At 42.4% G+C, this 18,902-nt stretch overlaps 1 protein-coding gene across 3 annotated transcripts in view; it reads right to left on the bottom strand.

The window, feature by feature from the left end:
- LOC306777800 (uncharacterized protein) overlaps nt 1-18,902 on the bottom strand; it is a 37,626-nt gene that overhangs the window by 11,566 nt on the left and 7,158 nt on the right. For 2 of the 3 annotated variants that reach the window (XM_079269086.1, XM_079269087.1), the window contains exons 2-4: nt 6,109-6,191; nt 2,425-2,599; nt 1,378-1,504 (exon numbers count right to left, since the gene is read on the bottom strand). In XM_079269086.1, the coding sequence (XP_079125212.1) occupies nt 1,378-1,504; nt 2,425-2,599; nt 6,109-6,191 (385 nt within the window). Of the gene's footprint in view, nt 1-1,377; nt 1,505-2,424; nt 2,600-6,108; nt 6,192-17,450; nt 18,077-18,902 lie in introns of those variants that run through there. The other variant, XM_079269088.1, reaches the window with a different exon arrangement.

Below are 18,902 nucleotides of genomic sequence, written 5' to 3'. Positions count from 1 at the left end.
TCCAAGACCTTGACAGGAAAACACCGGCCGCTGCAGCTTTACGATGTTAATGATAATATTGTTACAGTAACTCGAACACATCGAGAAACAGAGAGGAGCTCCAACTACAATAAGGACATGGGAGTAGCTTCCCTCTCCATTAGCAGTTGTGTTGGGAAGCTCAACTTGCTAGCACATGAAATTGCTAATTCTGAGCTTAAATGAGTTTAACATTTTGTGTTAAAGACATTTATATTTATTTTTTGAGGTACCTGCACATCAATGAGACTTGATTCAAGATAAAACCAAGAGCTAATCATGTCGGTACGAGTGTGTGTGACTGCCACAAAATAGCAAACAAGCTAACATTAGCATTTTGAAAAGAGAGAGGGAGCATTTCCTGTTTTCACTTATTTTTGAACTGTGTGTTTGCCTCTTTAATGTTAAAGGATTTTCTTTAGGGAACATCTCAATATGTCAGCTGTTACAGGACATGCTAGCAAAGCCGTTAGCGTGCCAAATTCAGTGAGCGACCATTGTACGATTGTTTTTAATGGAAGAAATAAAAGGGATTTAGCATTTCTCCATCAGAGTGGTAATGTCATGTAACAGTTCAGTGAACATAGCAAATGTTAAGAAAAAAACAATACAGATGTTTGGTGGAAAGTCAAACAACTATTACAGGTGTGGATTTGGACCAATGACCTCAGTGTATGAATGAATCAATCAGTGCCTTCACTTTATACTCAAAGTCACATTTCTATCTAATCTACATACTTGCGCAGTTTGACTTGTGAAATAGTTTTATAAATCATTATTATCACCTGTGTGTTTGCCCTTTTCTTTGTGTTTTAGCTACAGGAGAAAGTTTCCCTTTTTAGCAAATCCTTATAATATGTTTTAATTGTTTTAATTCTCACTCCCCTGGAGGACGCTTAGTGGAGCAGTTTAACTGGAGGTCAGTCCGTCTGGGTGTCACGTCTTCCCCTTTTAGCCCGTTGCTGTGACAGACATTGGTTCTGTCTGTCTGCTTTTCTTTTCATCAGCCGCTCCTTCATTTTGCTTTGACAGACGCTTCAGTTTTAACCTCCCTCAGTGATACTCATCAGCTCTGCCCGTCTGAATGGATACACTCCGGATCAGCTGCTCCGTCTCTCTTTATCACCTCCTTTGTTGAGAACACGGTTCAGCACAAGGTCATAGACACTCGCACGGCCAGACATACAGCTTGTGATTGTGTATTTGTCTACTATTCCTCATTATTCTCCCATCAAATCCTCTTCTCTGCTGCTTGTCTCCACAAGTCTTTCTCCAGGAAGAGACTAAGATACTTGTTGACACAGGAGCTCAAACGTGGCTCAAACAGAAAGGGCACGCCGAATACTTATCTGCGTTTACCTGTAGTGATTTCACTTTCCCATGAATGCTGTCGTGAGATGCTCCCAGAGCCTCGTTGGCCTCCGACGAGTCCGAAACAAAGATGGAGTCGTGTGACAAGGCCTTGCTGCCCAGGCTGATCTTTGACCTTTGGGAAACAGGAAGATATAAACAAAGCAGAAAGTGATGTTTCGCAGACAACTATAAATAAAGACGACTGGATGTTGAGAGGCCCCGGTGTGTCAGTGGTTTAATAACAAACACCATTGACCCGCAATCTTCTACCCCACTAGAGTGGTTTCTCTTCTTTTATCAAAGAAAATAATTTAAAAACAAAATCGATACTCTCTTTTCCAGCTTTTGTTTGTCGATTGTGCCAACTCCCCTAACGACTCGGAGGAGGAACACAGAACAACTTCGATAAAATTGGAACAGAGATATCCTGCGACACCGAGGAAAAGTCAAGAGTAGCCGAGGCAGGAAGTGGCACAGCTTATGGAAACAAAGGAAATTAGGACTGTCCACAGGAAGACACATTCCGCTTCTTGTTACGAAAACAGGAAGCCGAGGCTCAGCTGAGGAAGGACAGGAAATGGATGTTAAAACATGATCTTCCTTTCTGAAATTATCTTTTTCACACAAGAGGAGGCATTTATCTAAATGGAGAGAGGAAGCAACCGACTGTGGGGGAACATAATAGGGCTGCAGGGAAATCAAATTGGCATCTACTAGCGGCGGCTATGTTTTGTTGGTGAAGCTCTTAAAAACACTTACAATAAGTGGTGGCTGAATAAAATACAGGAAGGTTTAGGGATATCTTTGAAAAAAATAAGGTGATATTGCCAGAACTGAATTGATATCCATTTGGGTGGATCAACTGGGTTTTTTTTAAATGCAAAATGTAGCCTAAAACAAACCATTAACCTTTCCCGTATAAACCACAAAGAAGTATTTAAATCCGTTTTCAGTCCCGTTGACTGGCACTGAGCATGTGTATGTAACTAGGTCAATGTTTGAATAAGAGTTATCGTGTGCTCTTTGTGTAAGTATGCATGTGTCGGATCTCACCCAGAGCCCTTATCCTTCTCTGATCGAGTGAGCGTGTTATTTTGGGATGTTTTGCTGACATTGTCGCTCGATCGGCTGGCTTTAAGCCCCGCGTCTGCTCCAGCGGCCGGCGGCTCCTTTCTCTTCTTCCTGGCGAAGAATTTTTTAAACGTCTGGAACTTGGACTTCTTCTTTCCTGTGAAGGCAAAAATGACAACAAATAAACCAAATGAAAGAAACTGGTTAAAGTTACCCTCCTCTGACAGCACTCTATATAACTACCTGCCCAGTGATACGTTAATGAGACAATTACACACACAGCATCTTTACACACTGCCCTCCTATGAACTCTAGTTTGAGCAATTAGTTGGCTGTAAAGTCCCAGGTAGGCATCCCTGGAGAAACTACACACCAACACTGATGTGTGTTTACACAGAGACGCACGTAAAGACAGACACACACACACTCCTCTGCTTGTAACCCCCCCCAGTGAGTCCACCTCCATTAGCACCGCAGTGGAACAACTCAACAACTCTTTTATAACTCCTTAAACAGCTACAAAGTGCTTTCACTGCTTTCAGTCAGCAAGGCGTTCATCCAGAACTTGAAGTGCCCTCTGGTCCTCTCTCTGGCCCACATTCAGCAGGGCCGTAGGCCGTCTCAACACATAGACCTTCAAACTCCTGGACCAGTGACTCAAACTGGACTTTCTGGATCTATTTAATGTCTCTAGCTGGTACCTGAAGCAACGCAGCCCCTTTCTGTTCAGGCTGTGTTCGGCCCACTAAGAGTGTACGGCCATTTAGCACGATCATACTTTGAGTTTACGCGAACATCAGCATGCTAAAATGCACACAGTGACAATGCCAACATACTGATGCTTAGAGCGACAACATACCAGCATCGTAGCTTATCAGTTTAGCACATTAACATTTGCTCACTAGAACTAAACACATGGTACAGCTGAGGCTGATGTCATTCGTTTAGCAGGTATTGAAGCAGTCCCAGTCCAAAAAACTTCAACCTCTGGAGACAATGAATGTCTGAACAAAATGTCATGAAAATCCATCCAATTGTTACGGATAGTCTAGACCAACGTGGACCAACTGGCCTTGTGGAGGGATTGTAAATAAACATTGAAATACAGACAAAATCCAGAGATACTCATCCCAGATGGAAACTTCCTTATTGTTGCAAGAACTAATTTGGAGTATCTCCGGTGGAGAAATGATCGTGTATGTATATATATATATATATATATATATATATATATATATATATATATATATATATATATATATATATATATATATATATATATATATATATATATATATATATATATATATATATACATACACACTATCCTAGCGCACGGATAAATGATGAGTTGTGACACAAAACAGAAGGAAACTAATTCATATCCCTGGGTCATAAAAATGCTTTTGAGAGACACATTCTTTCTACACAAGCTTTGTAATTTCTGTCTTTCTCCCTGCGGGGGAATCCTTCAGCATTCCTTCCTTTCTCTAAATATACACTTTCTGCTTGGAAATAAATCACAGTGAAACAACATCTGGAATCTCAGCCTGGTACAAGACACCAAGACCCTTAAGATTTCTGGGTCATTTGCTAAAGACCACGTCACGCTTATTTTTTACGCTCCAGATTTGACATTTTGTATCATACGTACATATCCAAGCCGCTTGCTTTCTTTTCTTTCGAGATGTCATGCGTGTTATTTGATACATATCATACAAAGCATCACAAAAATGAAGTGCAAAATCAAACTGCAGTCACAAACCGTCTGCATGGAGGGCTAAATAGAGCACCTGCCACAGTATTTTGATGAGTCGCCACAAATCAGCGATAGAAGAGGGGAGAATTTGCAGCAAACATTTCTTCATAGAACTCGTCTGTCTGTTCTGTTCTGCTTCCAACCAGCTTTTCGTGATGCCTCAGAGGCCTTTCTGCACTGCCAAGATGAAAAATCAGGGGAAAACACCAGCTGACGGTGCTATTTATTGTGCTATTTTAGGCACAATACACTATTAAGTTAAAGGTCTGCACTCAGAGAGACGAAAGAGGCCACTGTCTCAATGGAAGGTCAGTGGAGCTCCATGGTCACTGTAGCTCTGAGATACTTTCATATAAACTCTCTCAGTAAAACAAACATGACTACATTCACATATTAAAAATAACATCGTGGCGATTTCAAGGCAGTTCTATCAGAGGGTATGAGCTCGGATCACAATGAGAAGATGGTGACCTTTGACAGGGAAACAGTGTCATGGGCAGAGCGAGAAAGAGGAGGGAGAACCTAAAACATCTCGACATTGTTTTGGGGTCAGGTCATGGTGGTTGTCAGGGGAGCTGGATGGATTCTAAAAGCAACATTTGTTATTTTGTCCCAGAAATGACACGAGGAAGAGGAAGATGAGGAGGTGGGGAGAGGCTGGAGGGGTCTGCGGTGTACTCTTGTGCTCTAAATGTATAACTAAAGAGAACAGGTCGATATATTGTCTCAATTATTGTCAGCATGTGTACGTTGTGTGTGTTATGTGTGAGTTGAATACATTTGTTATTGCAATTCAACACCAGTTTTATACCGATTTCTTTCCGAAGTAAGTTTAATGAGGGACACATGAACATAAACTTTGACTCTGATTTATGCTTGTTTGCAGAATCCTGCCATGACAGGAGCAGGGCTAAACGTGTATCACTTCTATTTACATACTCCAAACCTCTCAAACTGCAGATCCAACTCAAACACGGCCCATTAAACTGGGCACCGACCAGCGATAAGCTGCTGGTCTGGCACAGACACCGGCTCAACCCCAACAGATTGTTATGGACACGACTGGCAGACATCATGATCTGTGGAGTCACGCCTGACGTTCAGCTCTCCCAAATAGAAGTGACTCACCAAACCTCGTGGTAATGGTCTGTTTCCTGCACTAATACAGCTACACTGAAATATCAGAATGAAGAGACGAGCTCGTTTAGAAATGTTTCCACATTGTTGGAGCGCCCAATAACCTTAACGGCACTAAAATCCCTGCTGTGCCTTCACATCACTCTGACCTGCCAATGCACTTCTTCTTTGTTTCCATAATATCAGCAGCATGTGTGCTATCCGCCTGTATCGACAGCCTGCATCTGGGCTTTGTGTGCGTTTGTGTGTGAGAGAGATGACGATAGCTTTCGCTGTTCCTTCATTTCCTGCCAACAGCAGCGAGGATCTAGATCTAGATTGTTGAAGCCGCCCTGATCTTCTCTGCTGTGTCTGTGTACATATTCTCATTGCTGATATGATGTAGACTTCCCCGTAATGCTACGCACTCATTCTGACAATAATACAGTCAGTGCTTTTGGTCCAAGCAGTTCCTGAGAAACCATTTCGACTTCATAGCACATACATAGTTTCAGTTGGTTATGTTCAAATCTAGCACTTGTGGGTATTCCTACTAAAATGTACACCAATTAGGTGTAGGTGAAAGAATATAAAGGGAGTGACCCATCAAAACCTCAGAAAAAGTTAAATATTTAGTCTTGGGTGTCCCAGATTTTGAAATCACTACAAATATTCATTTTGGTTGAGAAACTCAGTGACACGAATAAACTATTAACCTTTTGGGAAAATGTACCTCTCTCACCGAAATCACGTCACATTTCTTTTAACTGAACATTGAATCAAATCGTTACCTGAGCACTCTTCCACGACCTCAGCAGGCTCCTGATTGGCCATCACATCTGGAGGTCCTGATGCCATGGCAGCGCTGTCACTGCTGCAAGACAGGGAGAGATCGATGAGCTCAACTGATCCTCAACAAAACATTCGTCCAATAATGTGATGATAACACGACTAAGTGGATTGATATACTGTTTGTACAATACAATATATTATACAAACAATCTTCTTTAGGTAGCCAAAAAGCACAAATTAAGTTATTCTTGCGCATAAATTATTCACTCAAGAGCACAATTTATTTAAATTAATTTTTTTATCCATGACACCTTCCCGCCTCTGGTATTCTGTTACTGTATTTATCTTAATCTGCTTCCATCTCCTTATTGCTCACATTCCAACTCTTGCAGTGTGATCAGGCTCGCTGGATTACAATGTGATTAAAGTCCGGTTTGGGAGTGACGTGTCTGCCAGTAAAAGTGTCTTGGCATGAGCAGGTGGCAAAATCTGAACTCACACAGGACTGAACGGACAGAGCAAGTTCATTTGAAGGATCACACAGTCGTCTGTAACAAGCCGCTACCTCGTAAAACCATTTTCAAAGCCTGTTGGAAAAACTCCTACATGCATTACCACTGCTCTACCTCTTCACTCCTTAAAAGTTGAGCTGTTATGTGCAATGTCCAGTCCAAACAGTCTCTACAGAGTTATCTCGGCTATGTTTCCAGTGCTCTGCTCTGCCATCCACCTCCGTCAGCCGAAACGTTCACGTCCTGGCACCGGCGGATGCCCAGTATCCCCTGACACAAATTCAAACAGACGCGAATTCCCATCACCAACTGATATCTTGTTATTGCTCGGAGAGTGCAGCAGCATCAGGCTGCTAAGTGGACATAACAGCACGAGACGACAGAGGTTAGTATCGGACACATTTAAAAATAAATCATAATCGCAAACTCCCCCGTTTGTTTTTGAGTTTTTAATCAGTTTAGCGCCAGCTTGCTGAACCAGTTAGCTTCTCTCTCATAGAGGGATCATTAAGTCACCAAGTTTTACATGACTACCGGTATATCCTAGGCTCACATCTAATTAATGTGCTTTACAGAAAACATTTCCTGTGCAGTTTGGCAGGAAGCTGAGTCATATGCTGATATGGTTTTCAGTAAAATAATATCTCAACAACAAAAACACACCTGCCTGCAATATTTTTCACAGACTGGGTGACAGAATTTCATTTAATTTCTCATGTGGTCGGCGCTTTGAAACGCTTTGAAAATACCTCAACTATTGGATGGATTGCTACGGAATTTTATACAGACATTCACTGGCCCCAGAACGAATCCTCTAGCACCATCACCATCAATCTGTCCAATACTTTGGTTTATGACTAAACAATGCTAATGGCATTCCCATCGTTGGTTTCAACGTTAAAGCACTAAAATATTTTGCCTAATTGTAAACTAATAGCGACGAGAAGCTCTTAAGGTACTACGGATAAAATTACGAAAATGTGTTTCAACATGCGGAGACATTTTTGTTATTTCTTCAGTTCTTTTTTTTTTTTTAAGTTTACAAGACCGCCATGTTGTCCACGTTTGCTGTTAGTGTGTACTCGCTCTTCCTCTCCATTAGGAAGCGGCTGGAGAGCTTCTTGTCAACCGTGTTTACAGTGAGTTTGTGTTCAAGAAACAGATGGAACATTCCAGAGGGTTTGTTGACGTGCTGAAGGGCTTTCGTCAGTGTTACCGTTACGCAACCATCAGCTATGACCATCATCATCTTCACCCCTGTTAAAGTCATGAGAACCACCTTCACCTTCCTCATCGTCTACAGCAGAGAGAGAGAGAGAGAGAGAGAGAGAGAGAGAGGCCTGATGTGAACTGCAACAGTCTGTGACATCACTTCTTCAATAAACAGTATTTTGACGTTCACATTATCGCAACACATGGCCATAAACAAAGACGCACGCTGCTGATGCTGCTGTTATGAGCCGATAGTGCTGGACTGATCCATTTCCTGTCTGATGCCACAGGAAGACGCTACAGCCAGAAGAGCCTTAATAACATCTCTAGGAAACAGATACTGACACACAGAAACACACACCAACAGATCATGTAGTACGTTGTCGAGATGAACTCAAGAAACAATGAAGTGCCGATGAGAGAAGTGAAACCAGTCCAAACACCCAATAACACCAGCACAGGACTTTATGTGTCAACAGGTGAGCAGACTGAACAGACCAAATGCTGTTGGCATTTTAAAATGCACTCTTATATTTGGGGAACGAAATAACTATATCATTATACGAGTCTGACATTTTACAACTGCCTGTGAAAGAAAAGTATCCCAAGAATGGAATCACTGGAAATATTACCGATGACGCTACAACTACTGGAAAGGAATATTTCAATTGTGGAAAATAGTCTTCTTGTTCTTGATGAGAAGATCAATACCACTCTTAATGTTTGTGCGTTAGGTATGGAGCTGAAGCTAGAGGCAGTTAGTTTAAGCTAGCATAAAGACTGGGGGGGGGGGGGGACAGCTAGCATGGCTCCATCCAAAGTTCACAAATATGCCAACGTACACCTCGAAAGCTCATTAATTAACACAGGGTGTCCCATTTGTTTATTCCATTCATAAAAAGAAATGTAAAAACGACAAGTTGTTGTTTTCAGAGCAGTTATGTAGGAAACTATAACCATCCGACGCTAGCTAAGCTAGGCTACAGCAAGCTAGTCGACTCCCGGCTCGCGCTCCACATTCCATGTGAATGTGGTACAGAATCAATCTTCTCATCTTATTCTCAGCACGAAAGCAGATGAGCGTATTTCCCAAAATGAATCGTCCTAAATAACAGTCGAAGGAGAGTTTCACGGCTAAGTATCAAGTTCATGGTCAGAGGGTCAGGGGTCAAAAGGACTGACCTGCGCCCACTTCCAAAGCTGGTTCCCCATGGTGACATCCTTCGCTTCATCTACGAAGGATGGAGGGATGATTGGGAAAAGAGAAGAGTGAATCGACAAGACAAGGTGAGAGAATTATAGATGAGAGGGCGAGTATGGGACACATAAATACGGAGCAAAGGGGGAGGGAAAGAAGGCAAGATCTGAGGAAGACAGTGAGAAAACACAAGCGACAGGGACAAACATGGGGGGAGGGAAGGGGGTCAAAGAGAGGGGTTGTGGGAAAGAGCAGCATGAGAGGAAAGAAGAGTCAGTTAGATAAACAGACGAATATTAGGAGGACGAGAGAGAAAACAGACTTACAGTAAACACGGAGGCCTTCCTGTGTGAAGCAGTGGTGTGGTTGCCAACTAAAGTCTTTGCATGTAAAACATAACATGGCGAAACGCAAGTGTATCGGTATTTTTTTTACAACACTAACGTAAAGTATATCCCACAGTTTACATCCATTGATTCAGATGAATGTTACATATCTGATCTCATATGTCTGAATAGAGCTTTAGAAACAGGCTCACAGTCGATATTACACAAGCTACAGCGGTAACTAAGCAGTAAAACATAATATTACAGTGAAACATGTTGGAGAGGGTGTGGAGACCTTGTAAACATGCAGAGACTCTTTTCTCATAACATTGAAACAATATTTCACAGTCCAGCAAAGACATTTAACGAGCTGGAGCTCCCTCTTCACTTTACATTCTCACGTACGCAAGTTACATTGATTTGTAGATCTGAACTTGTTATTTGACATAAAGCTAAACCACAACAGCAATCTCTGGTCCTTGATTACTTATTGTTCTGGCTATTTCAACTCGTGTTTTCTTTCAGGCCACTTATACATGATATACTTTTTTTCCACTTTGCATTGTTCCGTGACATCTTGCTAGCAGCTGTTTAATGACTTAGTTTCATTTCGTAAACTTCTGCTATGTTGCACTACACTTTGAGGCACAAAGTTACCAAGGTTGCATCTGTGCATGAGAGTCTGTGTGTGTGTGTCCCGCTCATTATGCAACATGTAGCACGTAGAGGTAGTCTGAGCAGTAGGGGTTCAGCCTTTATTAGGCACATGAAATAACCTCATTAACACACACACACACACACACCTGCATTTGATCTTTTTTGTACCCAGATCTAGAAAAAAATTATTGTTCTTCTCGCAGCCAATCACCACAAGCGCTCTTCGATGTAATGCAAGGTTTGATCGGCCCACTCCAGCAGCAGCTACAACCCATACAGTCTTTGATTCGGTGAAGTCCAGCGCTGTGCATTTGACGGATTGGCAGTTCAGCGTGTCGAGATGCCACCAAAACATTTGAAAATATTGCTATTCTACACAAAAATGAATGCTGTGGCGTCGGCATTTTACACGACTGAACGCCATTCACATGGGTATCGATTGAAGTACTATATTGGCATCACTTTAAGGGTCCTGGTACTGGTATTCTTAATCTCATGATACCCAGCCCTACTGGACAGAACCACGTCCGGGTCTACCGTTATCTAGCAACACTACTGACGAGCAGGGGGAAAAGTAGATATTCATAAAAACCTGAACGTTGGGTAGAAATGAACGCTGAGCTCTTTTGTCACAGATGACTATAACTTGACTTTGTCCACTGGGCTCCTCTCCTTCTGACGTAGAACAAATCTAATCTAGTCCAGCCTTAATCCCTCAATGGAACCAGTCACCACAGGCTTACGGTGCAGACTAATTGGCTCTTGTCAGCTCAGACATGCAGATGTCTGACATGATGGCTGACTGCAGCGACAATGAAGATCCCCCCCCCCCCCCCCCCCCCAATGGTATACAGTCAAAAAAACAAGCTTCTAATATTGTTAACAAACCCATTCATGATGATCTGAAATGATTTCTCTGCCTACAGGCATGTATCTTCGGATGCTGAAAGGGTTAATCAAATCTGGTAACATGGAGGCTTCTATAGTAAATCCTATTTTGGACTTTGAGCTTTTACAACACAAATCCACTCCACTCCAGTGCTCATCCTTCTGTTCCACTTGCACTGAATTAGGCTTATATGGACCGCACTACATTACTCCAGCAATTAGGAGCGCAGAGTATTTACACTGAATCAGCAGCAGAGGCAGAGCTGAGAAAGGTAGCCTAGTGTGTACGGCAGCTTTTAACACAGACATTTGGACGCTGCCGAGTAAAACCCCGTAAGCGCCGACGTCCATCGCTGCAGAGTTTCAGTGGTCGTAACTGGGACCAGTTCAAGAAATGTATAAAGCGTTCTCCCTGAGATAACGTGATTATGTTACAGTAATGATTTCCCACTGGACTTCCTACACAGTAAAAACAGAGCTAAACCTCAGTCACGGGAGAGCTGTTAGAGCCGAAGTACAGCGAACACTGCTTATGAATGAAATTCTGTTCTCTGTCACACAATCCATCCCTTGAAGCAGGGCTACTCATTCACATGCCATCAGCGTGGGTTTTCCGAATCTGTAGTATTATCAAGAACATCTATTTTTAATTCACGATGCCCTGAGAACAACACACACGTGTAAAAACTCTGAAAAGATCTGGATGTTCGAGGTGAAGATCCCTGTGATGGGTCTAATGTGGACAGTTTAAACTCTGGCTACAATATTCAGTCTGTTATTTCAATAGCAATGAGCACCACCAATACATCACGGCGAGGAGTCCGTAGGGAAACCCCACAAAGACCAGTCAAAGACCTATTTTTAGGTGCTTGGCCAGAGAGCTTAAGAATATGTTCCCCATGCAAAAGAAACGAGCCCTGGACTCGAGTCCCGGCAGAGTGAGCGGAGATGAGAGGCCGAGCCGAGGCGGTGCAGATGAATTGGCCGCGGTAATAAGATGTTAGTGGGTCTGTGACGGGCCGCAAGCCTTCAATTTCCACGGAGAGAACGAAAGAGGAGAAGGATTTCTCCTGTCAGCTGAAACAATGAACTTGGCTGACTGAGCTTTGCCACTGGGTACAGACATAGCTGTAGAGACAAGACATATACAGCAGCATGCATGTCAACTTAGAGAGTATATACCATGCAGTATGCAATTTAAAGACGTGTCCATTTTAAACATGTTGCCATTTTCACATGTGTAAAACAACCTGAGATTGTGTTGACATGCTGGAATAACACGGACACTTTACAGAGAATTATTTTAGACATAATAGATACGGATGAGGCTGATCTCATCTCAACATGCTAAGAATCATGCTAGGATCAGAACGCCTTCATTAGACAGTCCCTTTGCTTCAGATGAAGGACTGGACCAAAGCTTTCCTGAGAACAGATGGAATGAATTTCAGCAAATACATTGTTTTTTTAAAGTAACTGGATACCCAAAATGCAATTGCAATAACCTAATGAATAACAGCCTGAGCATTTTCTACAGTAAAATAAGACTTGTTTTGATCATGAGCAAAATCAGATGTCGAATGACAATTCAAATCATCCTAAACTGATCAGGTAACCTGAGCTGATTCATGTTCAAACCTCAGATGCCAATTTGGCTACAAGACAATGGGCAATGGACATTAAACTGAACTGTTCTTGACTATTTTCGGTGCTCCAATGAGGCGGTGAAGAGTCAACCAACATGTTTTCCTTTCACCCTGTTCGTTCCGTCTAAAAGAATGCCTAAGCCAGTTTCTAGTGCGAGGCCTATATACCGACAAAACTACGTCAACGAGCACTTCAGCAACACTTCAACGGCCAATCGGCAACAATGTAGCTGGCCATGATTGGCAGTCTTCTTACTTTTTTTCGCTCAAAGTGTGAACATAGGCTCACTTATTATCATGTTGTATCTTGTTTTGTGTAATCTGTCCAAAAAACGAAATGTAAACTCAATGGTGTTATTAGGGCTGGGCGATATGGCCTAAAAAAAAAATCTCCGATTTTTTTACAAAAAATCCGATTCACGATTTAAATCGATTTTTTCCCCCACAAATTTTTGCAGATGACAGAAGCTGTTGAAAACATTTTTTTATTTTATTTTGTGATGATTTTCCCTCGTAGGTTGATAAAAATAAAGTGCAAACAAAACCTGAACATTGTAGAAAGGTGCCTGTAGTATACAAAAAGTATTTGGTCACTCTTTTGTTTCCCTGAATCATTTAAATATAAAATTAAATTAAACATAACATTAAATGGCATTAAATAGTAGCCTTCCATTGTAAACAACTGTGCAAATGTAACTTTTTACACTAAGCTTTTCTAACTGAATACACTGATACAAACACAGCATGAAATAAAATGTATGTGACCCTTTAACATTCACATTTTCAAAAGTGCAACATCTGATCTAACATCAACATAACATATTTTGCACAGTAAATAAGTGCATGTAAACAAAATCAAGTGCATTCACAACATAACCAACAGTATTAAACAGTAGTGCATGTTTTTTCTAAATATTTTTTGCCAGGAAGACGGCATCGCTTGTGCTCCCGCGGTCCTGCTCCCTGCTCAGGGCGCAACGCTTCTCCCACTCGGCGGCATGCCTCTGTTTGAGGTGCTGCATTAAATTTGTTGTGCTGCTTGATTTTGTAGCAATAGCTTTTAGACAGACCTTACATCGTGGTGCTGTTTGTTCGGTGTCAGATGACATGAACCCGAACCATTTCCAGACCACCGAAGACACATTCTTCCCTCTCTTAAGAACGAGAGCTTCACTGCTGGCCGCCATTGTTTTCGTTTGTAAACAATGCGCGCGCACTCAACTACGGGAACCCAACGGGGGGGAGGAGTGGGGGCGATTTTCTCGATTTTCAATAAAACACATCGCCTTAAAGCACACATTCGAATTAATCGATTAAATCGATTTATCGCCCAGCCCTAGGTGTTATGGAGAGTTACGTGCTGGCACTATTTCTTGACTGGGCCAATGACTGCCGAGAGTTTTGCTGTCAGTCCAGTCTTTGTGCTACGCTAAGCTGCTGGCTCTAGCTACATATTCAGCGTAGAGACATGACAGATGTCATCAATAATCTCATTTAACTCTTGGCAAGAAAGCAAATATGTCAAACGGTCATCAAATTACGACGTAAAGTAGCCTTTCCTGGCTCTGGTTCAATCTGGAATGGTTTATTGAACGCTGTGCAAGGTCCAGACTGGCCGTTTCCTCCTGCCATCTTGTCACATGTCCCTCTGCATGTTATCTAATGAAACATTAATTGGGAACAGCACGTGAAAAGGGCAGCAGCCACATCCTTCACTCTCTTATTACTCTCTCCCCAGATGTTAAAAAGCTTTTACACAAGTTTTGTTATTGTCTAACCCATCTCCATTACTTGAGCCAGAGGACCATAAAAGGATATGAGAAATATATAAAGAATGGGGCCAGATAACAGCTCCACACCAACACGTTTTTGTTCCCCCCTCCCCTCTCTGTCTCTTCATTCTGTTTCCTCCGGTGTCATTATCTCACCATCCCTCCTCTCTCTTTCTCTGTCTGTTCCTCTGTCTCTCGTCCAACCGCACATGCCTCGTTGGGAACATGGCCTTTAAAGCCGCGGTATTTCCCCTTGACCCATTCAACGTCTGCATAGTCAGCAGGAGACGGTGACTAGGGAGGAAATTATTCATACAATTTCAGTCTCGTGCTCCGAAGAATGTCACCGTTACTTTGACCTTGGATTTAAATGCAAAAAAAGATTTGAGAAAGTAGCGGCAGTCAGTAGTATTTGTAGCAAGAGTTAGTGCTCAAGACTTCCCAAGTATGTTGTTATAACTGCCCGGGTCAGAACGGATAATACTGCTGACATCATTCCACAAACATCTAAATAAAAGACATGTTCATTCCTGTTTTGGGATAATCCACACTTTGAATGAAAAAGGTTTATCTGACCTAAAGAAAAAAACAATTCTTCTACAGAAAATGTGTCCGTTTCTTCTCCTCTAAACTGGACAGGACCGAAATGAACTTTGGAACTGCGTCACGTCAAAGTCAGCTTCAGATTTCATTGGAAATACCATTATCGTCCTTTTACCCCCTTGTGGTCTTACAATACATGAACTATTCTTTGGGGTTTCTCTGGTCTTCCAGCTCTCCTCTACTCTGCCACATTCTCTCCTCCATCTCCTCCTGTCTGTGCTCTTAGCAACACGCCTTAAATGGACTGGACACAGAAACTGACCAAACACTCTCATCAGTCACTCTGCTCAGTCTACATTCATTTACAGCTGCATCACCGTTGCTGCTGAACAAACGCAACCTACTGCGATTGCATAATGACTGTTGGACCAGGGAAAGACTGGGAAAGATGGGGCCTGGTGAGAAAGTGAGAACACACACTTGTCCTCAGCTTCCAGCTGACGGGTTTTGAAAGTCGGCCTTAGATTTATGCCTCATTGTTCATATTTTGAATCAGTTTGTTTCACATGTAATGAAACAACACGAGAACTTTCAGAGTGAGGCGTCACCAATGCGTTTGGAAAACAACAATGCTATCTCACAGAGTAAGTTGGACTGGGATTGCTGCTGAGATTACCGCACTCAAGCAAAAGAGGAGATCTTCACCACTTCCAAAATGGACATTTTCTGATGTCAGTAGTACATTGTTTGGTTGGCTTTTATTTGTTTGCAATTTTTCAAAACAATGTAGAAATCATTAACATTTCTTTAAAACGTAAAGTGATTAAGTTTCAACAGTGTTCTTAGGATTTAAAGGCGTAATTCATCCAAAAACAATATAGATTGTATATAGTAGGCTACTTACCTCCATAAGCTCTTTGTCGTCACAGTAAACGTTTTCTATCAAATGGCATTAAGGTGAGCGGAGCACCTCAAAAGAATGAAAGCATATCAGTGCAAACAAACTTTGAAGGCGCTACTCTTCCACTAACCGAAGCAGGAATTTATTGTGCGCATGCATTTATCGGATATTCTGAAAATGCTTTGTTTAGGAATAGTTTAGCGAAAACGGTTGTGTTTCCATGAACCCACGAATGCATACAAGACACTTTGATAGTGCTGCACATGAATATTCTGAATTATCTTTTGTACAATTTATAACCTTTGTTATCTTTCTTTCAGCCTCTTTCGAGTACTTCAGAGGGATCCTAGAAGCCGAGTACTACATACAAGTTATATTGATTTTGGTTGAACTGTTCTTTTTAACCACGCTGTCAAACATATGAATGGTCGACTTGCTGAAAATACGACTTCATTAGTTCAGTTTGAAGGCATACTGACAGTTCATAGTAAGAAGTAATCTGAGTTCATCTTTGTTTCAGTATTGAGTGAATTCCAGGAGAACACAATTGTGGTTCTTGAGTTGGATCTGTGTGTAAGCTGTCTTGCAGCTCATCCTAATTCACTTTCTCCCCGTGTCACACACACACACAAACAAAATGTTTGTCTAAGTCAACTCGGCTGAGTGGGCCATAAAAGCTTCTATTGTTGTCATGTCATGAGACTGAGAGGCCCAAGACAAAGAAAGTGGAAAGGGGGTATCAGTGCGCCCAACACCACAGCTCTGCTACAAATCAAGTTACTTTACTACAGTCAAAACGCTAAAGGCCCTCATTATCCTAGCCCTCTGTGGTCCAATCACACTGCCAAGCCCAGGCCTATATATACCAAGTCCAAGCATACACATCACTGAGGACTCCTTAAAGGAAACATGCACTCAAAATGGAATAAGGAAGAAGTCTAACGTACCCACAGCTATCAAGTATCAAGTATCAAGCCATCAGTTGAGCAACAATATGACTGATCACGCATCAGAGACAACTTACGGGAGATAATGTTCATCGACCGGATTCTCTTGCGTAAAAACAAAAGCATGTTGAGTCCTGTGATGATTTTCTGACTAGTCATTTACTTCCAGTGTAAAATCCCTCTCTGAGCTCTGAGTCACAGCTGGCTGTCAGCGCCGACTACACGCCATCGATTCTTTACATAAACAAAGAGAAACAAAAGTTCGATGAGACAGCTGCAACAAAAGACAGTGTCAACTCTGGGGGGGGGGGGGGGGGGTAAACATGCTCTAAGAAAAGATTTGTAATTTCTGTCAGCAGTTGGATTTGTGCTGTGGTCAGCACATTTGGCTCTTCAGTACAAGATATGTCCACTTGTGCAATAACACCTGTTGTGCTGTTAAGTATTACAAGTAGTCCATGGCCTCTATTACGAGAGTTGAAAAATGGCAAATCCCTTTCAAGAGCCACCTGACGCTCACATCCTGTGACACAGAGCTTTAATTACGTGGTACATGAAGAGTCATGTTGTGTTGTCAGGTGTGTCAAAACAAGAGTTTGAAATATTGAGGAGATACATTTTGACTGAGCTATTGTCTGTTGGTGCAACAGAACTGAGCATCACAATATTGCTTCATCATAATCATTTACCAGCAGTACATGCAGTTGAAAGTCCAATGACATTACAAAAAGAAACTTACTCTCTGCTCTTGAAGCATCCATACATCCCAGCCATGTTGTAAAAATGTAAGAGACTTCCCAAAACAAAATACTTCTTTCTCCCTCTTTGCACAAATAAAAGATTTTCTTTCCTCCCTGGTTTGTCCTCAACTCCAACACCTTGCGCTGTTGTCTCGCATCAGACCCCCTTTTCTTTCTGAGGACCAACGACTTCCCTCTCTTTGCAACAGAGAAGATGCAACTCCCCGAGAGAAGACAGCTCACTCTTCCAAGTCAAACCATCTTCTGAGGTTCCTCCCCCTTTTGAGCTCCGCTACAGTCCGATCTCGCACAGAGCTCCCTTCTCAAACTTCAGAGGCACAACAGCAAGTCAATCCTAACCACTCATACAACCGCAGCCAAAGTGGGAATATACCGGGATCAGAATATCACACAAGAAGCACAGCATTATGAGAGGGAAGTTTGCAAAACTGGAATCTCCTTTTCAAATGAATCAGGAATGTCTTGAAAAGCAAGAAAAAAGGCTTTTCCTGGAGAATCACGTCTCACAGAAGTGCAGAACAAATCCTTGCAGTGGTTCAACACAGCAGTGATCTATAGAAGGAGAACTATTGACTATGAGTGACTGAGTTGCTGCTGCATGCCTCACTCCTCTCCTCCCGGTCGCCACGGCTGGAAATGCAGCAGAGGGAAGGCTGGAAGAGGGAGGAGGATAGAGAGGGTGGAATGAGGGAGGAGGCAAAGTGGGAGCAAGAGACTGCCCCCCATGACCTTATCCTCCTCCTTTGTCCCTTGACTGCTCAGTGATGTACAAAATCATTTACTCCGTAAACGGACCAATGCCATGATTTTATTTAGTGATGAATAACTGGGTTTAAACATATGCATCAGTTGTTGTAAACTGTGCTAGTAGTGCATGCATGCCTGCGTGGATCTGTGCAGGCTGCGCCGTGAGTGAGTGTGCATCTCCGTGTCTGTCCACGGCTAACCGCCCATTCTTCTCAACGAAAACGGCGTAATATTTTTGGGTGGCCAGTTATGGCTGCATGCTAAAGGACCTCTCGTGGTTGCCGTAACTCAGACTTTCTCAAAACACCTTTTATTTCATGTTTCATACTGCCATTGACTGCCTGCTGACTCCTCACTCACTAGGCTACTATGAATAAGCCCGCCCAGCAGGGGCCGCGAGTGATAAAACTGCTGAGTGCATCGTCGACCCCCAGCCACTGCCCTGCAGCCAGAGACACGGTTGGGGCAAACCATAGTATGACTACGAGGAAATCAATTTACCCACTTTTATTTATTTGGACGGTCTATCGGAGTTATCTCATGCCTTTTTATTGGCCATCAACCTACCCTTTACACGCGTATTGTGGAAGAAATTGGTCGCTACTGAGATAGCCAATGAGCTAGCTAGCTAGCTCTTGTGAGCTGATAACCACTGTCTTGATAAGCAGCTAGCATCATGTGGA

Source organism: Melanostigma gelatinosum, assembly GCF_949748355.1.
Source record: "Melanostigma gelatinosum genome assembly, chromosome: 5".
NCBI lineage: Eukaryota > Metazoa > Chordata > Actinopteri > Perciformes > Zoarcidae > Melanostigma > Melanostigma gelatinosum.
This window is presented reverse-complemented; position numbering and strand designations above follow the sequence as displayed.